Source organism: Monodelphis domestica, chromosome 7 (genome assembly GCF_027887165.1).
Source record: "Monodelphis domestica isolate mMonDom1 chromosome 7, mMonDom1.pri, whole genome shotgun sequence".
In the NCBI taxonomy this organism is placed as follows: Eukaryota; Metazoa; Chordata; class Mammalia; order Didelphimorphia; family Didelphidae; genus Monodelphis; species Monodelphis domestica.
This window is the reverse complement of record NC_077233.1, coordinates 280,161,782-280,172,511: the sequence shown is the minus strand read 5'-3', so window position 1 is coordinate 280,172,511 and position 10,730 is coordinate 280,161,782. Positions and strand designations below refer to the sequence as shown.

The following is a 10,730-nucleotide window of genomic DNA, read 5'->3' as shown; positions in this document are numbered from 1 at the left end:
TTCTACTTTCTAAAAAACCCTTACTTCTGACTTATGAATCAATACTAAGTATTGGCTCCAGAGTAAAAGAGTGGCAAGGGCCATGCCACTAGTGTCTGAGACCAGATTTGAACCCAGGATATCCCATCTCCAGATTGGTGCTCTATCCGCCAAGGCACCTACTTTTGCCCCTTGCTTGGTTTCTTATAACAGTTTTGGTTTTGGTTTAAAAATAGGGCAAACACACTGCTCAATTACCTTTATTATATATTTCGTTTTATTATTTGGACATTGATAGCTCTGCAAAATACTTTTCCCCACCCCAACCCTTTCCACAATTCATCCATAAAGAAACAAAATATTTTGTATTCACTTAAATCTAATAAAAAACTTAAAATTCAAAGATGAAATTTTTTTTCCAGAACACATTAGTTGTTTTAAACTGCAATGCAACATATTTAATGGCATTTCTTTTAAAAATTATCTGAGACTCCATTTTATAAGAGGGGGGAAATTAAATCAAGGTCTTAAAAAGGAAATTCCCTATTTTCATAAGGAAAGATAACCCTAAGTACCTTTTTGCTACCCAAGACTTTATGATTTTGACAATAATATAACCAGCATATAGACAACTTAGCTTTAAGCACTGCTTAATTATTTTGGAGTTCAGCTGAAATGCTATATATTGGTTAAGAGAAAAAGGAATTCGTTCCAAAATATCAATAATATTAGGACCCGATGACCACAAAAGAAAAGTTTTTCTAGGCATTAGGGTACAAATAATGAAATTCCTCAAGGGATCGCTAACATATCAGGTATGTTTGGTATGAAAGAAAGTGATGGAAAATTTGAAATCAGCAATATTTCTTAATTATGGGTATGAGTGACAATTAAAAATATTGCACACAGTATCAAAGTCATGTAAACTACTGACAGATCAAAACTAAAAATAACTACAAATGGAGATATGGTTTCTAAAGTTCTTTCAGGGAACATCCTGGAAGAGGTAAGCTCTTTTGTGTGTAAAGGAGGAGTCAAGATAAATGATTAGAGGTGTTAACTAACAGATGGAAATACTTAATTTGTTTCTCTGTCCCCACCACATAAGATTTTTAGACCACCAAATATTCATTAAAGGTGTCCACAAGATCCAGCAAAAGTATCACTACTTATTCATCCTTTCATTATATATAACTGGCAGTTTCTCCTTAATTCCATTTAGCCAACAGACAACCAGTTAACTCTTCCAAACATCTCACACCCAACAAACTCATGAGGGCAGTCTCATCCTGTTTTTTCACACAGTAAGTCAGGATGGCTCCACAACATTAAGCCTTTTGAGATGTTTACAAAGCATAGGCCAGGCTATTCATTAGTAGGGTCCTGAATGATGAAAAAATTTGCAACGTAAGAAATGATTGGAATTAAACAGCACTTGCTAAAATAAACGAACCAAACACAATTCATGTTATTGTTGCCTTGATTTTTAAATCTCATTCATCTGCTTATCAGCAACGCTGCAGTGGAGTCTCCCTCATTAGTGTGAAATCAGCTAGGTTCAACCATAGCAACAAACAAGGAAGAAATGCCAGTTATTTCAGTGCCTTTGTTTTGAAAATCAGACAGTCTTAACTAATTTCTGAGAACAGAAATGTTGGATACAAAAATAATTCACTGGGGACAGATTTGATGGTTCACTTGCCCTGATTAGACCAGACTAGCTGGTTATTGTTTTCATACAAAATTCTCAGGCTCCCTAGATTTTGGAATTACATTAACACATGCCCACTGACGACTTCCCCAAATATATTTCCTTGAAGGTTTACCCTAGGACTCGGCCTTTTGATATGTTACAGTACATATATCATTAATTATAAGTTAGTTGGTTTGTGTATCTGTCTCAATAAAATGTATTTGCTACTACTCAATTAAGTGAAAGGCTTTGCATTTTCTTGTACTGCCAGTGGTCAACCAACCTCCATATGGGTTTGTTCCCTTGGGTTACAGACCGTTTTGTTTTAAAGCTACCCTTTTTGTTCTTTGAATCAAAGTCTAGAAAACCACAAGAAAATGCCATCCCTAAAGCCCTGCACATAAGCTGACAGCCACACATCAAATATACAACTGATGCCCACTTTGAAGCTTCTGAAATCTTGAAAAAAACAAACAAAAACAACAACAACAACAAACAAACACACGCACACTTTGGCACGCACGGAAGCCTCGAGTTATTATTTGAACATGGTTAATGTTTCCCCTCATTCCCCAACGTCTCAAAGTCATTGTTATAGGAGAACAACTGCTCCTTCTGCCTGATAAAAAGGTTTGTCAAGCACTGTTTTGTGTAGCAAAAGGAGGAGGTACAAATGTTAAACTGACCAAAAAACAGTTCTCTTATTTAGCACTAATTTATGCAATGCTGCAAACGTTTGTACCAGGATGACTAGTTTCAAAAACTGCTGGTTGATTAAATATACATACATATATATATATATAGGTATAAAAATTAATAAGTCAACATTCGCTGTTTTCAATGTGAAAACGATAAAATGTAATTCTGAGTAATTGTGCATTTGCCATAGAGTCCTTGTTAAAGAGACCATAAAAATAATTTTTGTAATTAAAAAAATCTCATTTTTACTGAGTTTGGTTTTACCCTCAAATCTGTTAAGTTCAGAGCAAATGTACTGAATAAGCAGAATTCTGATCCATTCCTAACTCAGGGCTTGGAAGTCTTGAATTTAGTTATTCCCAATGGTGTGCTGAGGGAACCGAACAACTATTTACTTCGCTTTGAGTTGTTAATATTCCGATGCTTTGCAGCTTGGGCTGACCCCATGAACCAATCGGAACTAAAGATTGATTAGGCCCTTCAAGAATCAGTACTGCCTCAGCCATGTGCTTCATTAGCAGACGTGGTGGCTCGCCAATTCCCTGCACAAAGCTTTGCTGATACACAGATGTATCCAGACTGTGGTTCCTTCTGAGCTACCAGACAAGGTATTAAGACTGGGGGCACTGGGGTGCAACCATCAATCTGTGATCAGAAAGAGTTAGTTCAAAACACTGCACACCAAGCCAATGCTGACGTGTCATCCTGGAAACTATCAACTCTGCTCAGATTTAGAATGGGGAAAGGGGCATTTCCATAATACAGAAGATAGCTGTGCAATAAGGAAAAGTGCATTTAAAGGTATCTTAAAAACCAGATTAAAATTAAATTGCCACTCAGAAGCAGGAAGAACTCCTTTTGCTTCTTCCCCTCCCCCCTCCCTGGTCAGCCGCATCTCTTGAGTTCTATGGGTTGCCACTGACGCCTCCTGGTGCATCTGCTTGGTAGGAGACTGGCACACACTATCTCCTGCTTCTGGCAGGTACACAATTCTCCTGATCGACTGGAATCTTTTCTGCCAAGTTCAGTTTTACTTGGGTATTGTTCTGAACAGTCAATTGTCACCGGAATTCATAGATGGGGGCACTGTGTTCAGGAACATGAGTCAGATTTAGGGACTGATACCTGCAAAGAGGAGAAAGAGAGAATGAAGGGTGGGAGGTGGTTATCAAAGGATTCTACGTTTGAACCTGCCTGGATAAATAAAATTGGTTGGATTTAGATGGGAGGAGGCCAACCATTTGACACATTAAAATTCACAAATCCGTAGGAAAGCTCATTTTAATCTTTCCCAAATTAAAAAGACTGAGCATATTTCTGTTTTCCTAGCTGAACCTCAACAATGCACAGAATTTATTAAGCATTCTGTCATTCATAAAGCAATGATAGCAAGCCCACCTCAACATATGAAGTCCCTCTTTCCACTAACTCACTATATCTAGCTTACAATACAACCTGCTTGTACCTTAGTACCAAGTAATATTGGGGTATAGTATTCTAACTCAATTTTTGATGTCTTAATTTTTATGGTATAGATAAATTAAACTCATATCTAAAACTCATTAATTAATTAAAAATTAAACTCATATCTAAAATATCTATCTATCTATCTATCTATCTATCTATCTATCTATCTATCTATCATATCTAAAAACTCATATCCAAAAAATTTTTGTTTTATTTTCAATCTCTTCACCCTTGCCAAATCTTCTTTGCTGTTCTTGCAGGTAAAAATAACCCAGAGATTAGAGCTTTTCATCCATTTCTTGTGCTCTAAGGGGAAGGTAGTTAAAAGATGGACAGCAGGTAAAACGATACACAAAGGCCTGGATAATCCACAAATTGGCTAAGTATCCACTAAAGAAATCATGAACTGACTATATAGGACACCTCCTCTCTTCCTCCATAATTCATAAAGGAACATATGGAAAGCTTACAGAGCCACATGGAAATAGCATGTTGTTTTCTATAAAATGAATAACCCATTATTGGTATTCAACTGTTCTTTGAAATACTTTATTTTAAAAAGGTAATAAAGCTCTGTGAAAGGCAGTACAAAAGACTTTTATAGCTCTGCCAGGGCAAACACGGAAAGCCCAAAGGCAAGATGCTGCTGGAGCAGCACCAACTCCCCCTTGCAATTTTATTTCTCTTGACTAAGAACCATCATCTGGTCATCATTCCACAGTGGAACACTCCCAAATAAAGCATTGGGAATGGAGTAGGGACAGTACAGGGTCCTTGTACAATCACATGCCAGACGAATGCTTTTAAAGGCCTTCAGCTCTTTACCCAGGTTAAAAGGTTCCATATGTCATTAGAATGAAGTAAAGTCATGCTATAATCCTATGCTGTATATTCCAACATACAAAAATTAAAAATAGATAAAATAAGAATGAGTGGATCAGAGGTCCATCTAGAATGTGACTGTAGAAATCAAGCAGCAATCTACGTGTAAGACATCATATTAAATATCAAAAGGCACATTCTTCACAATTTGATCTGCACTGTCCAGAGTCCTAGTCATTTGCTAATCATGGCAAAAATCTGACAAGGCAGCAAAAATATGTTACATCCTCTCCTAAACCCCAGTGCTCAGAGGTTGGACTAGATCCGTGATGGCAAACCTCTTAGAGGGCTGAATGATGTCAGAAATGTCTTCAGGGGCCCCTGGACAGAGAGGGGAGCAGCCCAGCCCCTTATCCCTCTGACTGTCTACTAACAAACTCTGGCGAGATGATCTCTAAGGTTCCTTCCACTCTAAATCTTATGTTTCTAAGTATGTCTATCACCTAATTCTCTTTGCTCTATATTACCTACTTTATATGGACAGGTGAACACCCACCACTGGAAGGTAAAAATGTTTAAAAGACCCTCAATAGCAGTCAGTCACACGAAGCACAACAATTTAAATTGCCTTATGAATTTTCATACTAGGAAGATTTCTTTATTTTGTATCACAGAATAAAAACTTGGATCGGATACCAGAGTTTGAGAATAGCAAGAACTCTTTTGTCTTTAGCTTGTTATCTTTGATTTTGAAAAAGAAGGGGGATCTTTCTTACCATTCTGAACTCCTATGGTAGTAATAGCCCTCTATAGAGGCTGCAGATTTCTGGAAGCAGATGTAATAAAACCCAGCAAAGGAAGCACCACTGATGTCTTTGATTGTGTGATCTGGAACTAGGAACTGTTCCTGCACAGATGAAGAAGAATGTTTAAGCCACTGTAAATGCTTTCCAACAACAAATCTGATTTTCTTGGCGATTTACCCTAAATGATGCTGTCCTCGATACCTTCAGTAAAGGAATGGTACATTGGTCTGAAATGTGCACTAAGTAGTAACTATAGGTGTGTAAGTAGTCTGAAGAATATCTACATACTACTGGCTTTCATATATTAAAATAACAAGTAATGTTGTAAGTTCCCTTATAAACAAAAACTCTGAAAAGGTAGTATGTGGTCTTCCCCGCCCCCTAGACTAAATGGTCCAATTAAAATAAGTCTTTACTTCACACTAAAGCGATCAGGCCAATATTTTAAGCATGTCTATAGCAGAAGTGTCTAACTGGAGAGTACCCCTTCCCTCTACCCCAACCAGAAACAGATTAAAATATAATTGGGAAATGTTTACCAAAATTAATAAAATACAATAAAACACAGGTAATGCTAATTTGTGATTTTCTGAGTCAATATGCAGTCATAGGAAGAGCCAAGCCTCCAGAAGACAACTTACCAAACCCCTCTAGCCTGCCACCAAAGAAACAACCACCACCAAAAAACCCTTCATTAACATCAAGAGAAGAGAATCACTCTTGATGAGACATCAAAATAGGATACAAGAAGGCTATTATTATTTCCTGCTGGAATCGAAAGGACAGACAGATGTAAGGAGTAATTTTATTAGAGACAAGATAGGAGACCACCTGGAGGATTCTCAGGCATCACGTGATAGGTTCTCTGACCCAAACTATGAACATCTTTTTTTTTTTTAAATCCTTACTTTCCATTATGGAATCAATATTATGTATTGGTTCTAAAGCAGAAAAGTAGTAAAGGCTAGGCAATGGGGGTTAAGTGACTTGCCCAAGGTCACACCGCGAGGAAGTGTCTGAGGCCAGATTTGAACCCAGGAGCTCCCATCTCTGGGTCTGGCTCTCAATCCTCTAAGCTGCCCTTTTTTTAAAATTTTCACATTCTCTCACATTTCATCAAAAAACATTTTTATTGCTTAAATGAATTAATTTTTGTCTGAGTTTCACAGGATCCTTTGAGATCATCAAATATACTAAGGTGTCACATAACGAGGACTGAGAATTATCACTCTATAGAAACCAGCTTTTCAAGGAGTAGAAGAATTCCCACAATAAAAGATCACTCTGAATTAGAAGAAACATATACCATGGCAGGAAATTTGATCAGCAATTTTGCTAACATACGGTTATATGCTACAACTAAAAAACAAAACAAAACAAAGTACTACAGTCAGAGCAAACAAATATTTTCTGAAACAAAAGTCCAAGGTTTGCACTGGGGACTCTTGAGTGGACAACCCAAATGCTAATCCATGGTTCCTTATTTCCTGCACTGGTTATGGATTAGAGTTGCTACATTAAGCCAAAGGGACGGCATATGGTAAAAGAAAAGATTGAAGTATCATTTGATATCTTCAACTGACCTAAGTATCAACAATTCACTAAATTTAAGGGGACTGAGAACACCCTTAGCCAAGAATATGCAATACAACATATGTGATACAAATTTTGGGGGAATAATTCTTAGGGGGGAAAATTAAAATTTACGGGGGAAAAAATTGGCATCCTGAGAGTGGTTGAAAAGTAACTTAGGTAAGAATAAGCAACTAATCACTACAGTCTGAATCAAATACAGGAAGGTCCAAAATGTCTTTAGACTTTACCAACTTAAAATTGCACTAAGACATTTGGGACAACCTACCGAAATCATTTAGGAGATTAGTAGTGCATATGCTTTTATAATTCTTCTTCTGGATCTGTGCTTGAATTAGCCAGTAATGCTATGAAAGCAACATGTACTCAACATTAAATGTGAGAAATCTTTGGTTGGGAGTAGTTCCCCGAGAGACTACTCAAAGTACAATGCTTACCTTCCACCTCATGAAGACATAATCCCCATTCTTCAGCTCTTCATAATCAAAGTCATCTGAGTTAAATGATTTTGCATACTGATAAAAAGCCTGAAACTTGCCCTGAAAACAAAAGGCAAAGCACAATGTTTTCTATCAACAAAATACCACTTCAGAATTGTACCCATAAGGTCTAGGCACAGTTTCCAATTTTGACAGGACGAAGGGCTAGGCTTATCTTACAAAAGCCATTCATGAACATGTATTAGGCCTCAGGAGTATGGCCCTAGATCCCCCCCGGATGATCGAAGGAATACCTACCCCAAATAAAGCACTCTGAAGAAAACATCAGGACAGCCATAGAAATGAAGGTAAAAACTAGAAGCAAATTCAAACCTGGAGGAAGGGATACAACCTGAATAAAGGAGTCCTACTCTTTAGACTCAAAACCTACTGGTTTTTAAACAATACCACCCCACATATAAAGGGAGAAGCCAATTAATTTACTTCAACAGAGAAAACAAATAAGTAGTGTAAAATTGTTCTAAAGTTATTTATTCTCATATTCTACGGATAGTCTTTAGGTAGAATTTTCCATTTAAAGCACTAACAAAGTAGGACACCAAGACCAAGGACTTTTCAGAGCGGGATATGTACATTACTGTTAATGGCAGCAAACCATGACACTACAATCCAATTAAGTAGGTTTAAAAGTCAAGGAGGAGAGGAAGGAAAAGCTGGAAACTGAAGTGTCACGCTGGAGGGGTTTCAGGATTAGAAAATACTATATAACAATCGGTATGTATATGTGATAAGTATATGGGTAGGTAGATGTTTATTTCTCTGCTCACTTTTAGGATTTGAAAATTTTTATATTCTTTATTATCTCATTTGAACCTCACAACCAACCTGCTGTCACATCTGTGATGTCATTAATTTGATGAATGCCTGATCTGGGAACTCTTTGCACCAACGCAAGTTGGTCACAGTTAATGCGAGTTGGTCACAGCACAGAAAGATTCAGAGACAGACATCAAGTATGTATATATCAAGGTGAAATTGCCCAGGAAAGATTGAAAAGAATTGAAACCAAAAGGAAACCGCTCAGTTAATGCCTCTATCCAGACCAACAGCCTTTGGGCACTCTGAGCAAGTAGGGGGTGGAGAGGGAACAAAAACCAAAGGTTAACACCATTTCTGTTACTGTTAAGACCAACTCAGAATCAGGGGCAGCTGGGTGCCTCAGTGGATTAAGAGCCAGGCCTAGAGATGGGAGGTCCTGGGTTCAAATCTAGCCTCAGACACTTTCTAGCTGTGTGACCTTGGGCAAGTCACTTAACCTCATTGCCTCACTACTCTTCTGTCTTGGAACCAGTACCAAGTGTTGTTTCTGAGATGAAAGGTAAAGTGTAAAGTTAAAAAAAAAAAAGACTCAGAAAGTGAGCTTCTCTCCTATCGGAGTCACATTGAAAGAAAGCCATATCCCAGAAGATCACTGTGAAAAGACAGGTACAATTCCAGCCCAGGCACTACGTACAATCCCAGGAACCTCCAAAAGTCCTGAAGCCAGCTCAGCTTCTGGTAAGGGGGATTACAAAGGAAAAGGGAGAGGCAGGTGTCTTGGGTAGATTCAGGCTCTCTAAGGAGGCCTGAAAGTTCAAAGAATCTCGATTATTCAGTGATTTGAGGATAACTCTGACTGCGGCCCTCAAAAGACACAGAAAAGTTTTGAAGAGGGGTGAATTCATGGAGTGAAGATAGGAAATCTGTTTTGCATAACTTGAATCTCGGAAGCCTCTATAGGAGACGGGCAGTAAGCAGAGGACAAATTAGGACCCTATATTAGATTAGGAGCCATCTGTGTATAGATGACACTTAACAGATGAGATCGACAAAGGACAGATGGAGAGAACTAGTAGGGTCACTTAAGCTAAGAATAGAGAAGAGCCAAAAAGAAGGGGTCCTCTATATCAGTGGTGCCAAACTCAAATAGAAAGGGGGGATTACTAAACCGCACATAAGGAGCCCTGCAGGTCACATACTACACATACAAAGAAAACGTTACATGAACATTATCTAGGTTATGTATCTATTATCTATATCTATCTATTCTATTTTAATTTATTTTGTTAAGTATTTCCCAATTAGATTTTAATCTGATTTGGCTGTACTCGGGGGTCAGAGGAATAACTAAGCGATAATGGGGGGGGTGCCTGGATACTCTGAGGTCACATGTCCAATATGATAGAAGACTACACTACAAAATGGGAATTTCATACCAGGGATATAAAGTAGTTTCACGTGTCTTCCTCGTCTAGGACACCAAGAACCCAAACCAGGTACAAACTAGTTGAACCAGCAGGTAAAGGGTTTAATTCCTAACCCCAAATACACTTACTCAACATTGCCTCCCTTCCCGCACCACGCTGCCAGCAAGGTGACATGAGCCAAGTGCACACTTGCAACACGATTCTACTGTATATCACAACCGTTTCTTTCTCCTACTAATGCCACCAAGGAGACCAATTGGCAGGAGTTTGCTAAGGTTGCAACAGCAGCAAGGAACAGTAGTGGTCAGCCAGAGAACTGAGCAATGGGGGAATTAGGGCAGGAGGTATGGGAGGGCTGGAAGCACTCCACTAAACCTAAGAAAAAGAGCCCAGCACTCAACTGGGCCCTGTTCTCTATCCTCTCAGAAGTCATTTGGGGAAGAAGGAGGCTGGTGAACCACAAACTGCATAGCAGGGGAGGAAGCCTGTGCAGCTTTGAGATAGAGCCCCCAGGGAACGTACCATCAAAAGGGAAGTGAGCAGTAAGAGAACATAAAGACAAAAGGATGAAATTGCCAAAGACCTCAGGAGGAAGAAAACTCAATTAAAGACCTTGAACATAAACAGATAAACCATCAGGGAAACTATTAATAATAGAAGGGGAAATGGCCTCCAGATCAGGGAAAAGAGCACAGGCATCTGTGAATAAGTATTACAAGACAAAGTAAAATGAATTAAGAGAGCATGGAACCACAGCAGGATGTTTCTGAATGGTTTAAAAGAGAAATAAGAATCATAAAAGCAAGATTTATGGCCTGCAAAGGAGAAAGAAATGACAACACACAAAAACTTGAATTTGTGGCAGCAAATTTTACCAAAAAACAAACAAAACAAAACAAAAAAAGGAGAAGATAAATGATTAGAAATTCAAAGACAGGAAGGAAGACGAGAAATGCTAAAAGAAACATGAAAAGAAAGCATGATC

At 38.3% G+C, this 10,730-nt stretch overlaps 1 protein-coding gene across 1 annotated transcript in view; it reads right to left on the bottom strand.

The window, feature by feature from the left end:
* Positions 1-233: 233 nt before the first annotated feature.
* Positions 234-10,730, bottom strand: part of GID4 (GID complex subunit 4 homolog) — a 54,679-nt gene continuing 44,182 nt past the window's right edge. The window contains exons 4-6 of the mRNA XM_007507919.3: positions 7,497-7,598; positions 5,437-5,567; positions 234-3,496 (exon numbers count right to left, since the gene is read on the bottom strand). Coding sequence (XP_007507981.2) covers positions 3,433-3,496; positions 5,437-5,567; positions 7,497-7,598 — 297 coding nt within the window. The 3' untranslated portion in view covers positions 234-3,432. The remainder of the gene's footprint in view (positions 3,497-5,436; positions 5,568-7,496; positions 7,599-10,730) is intronic.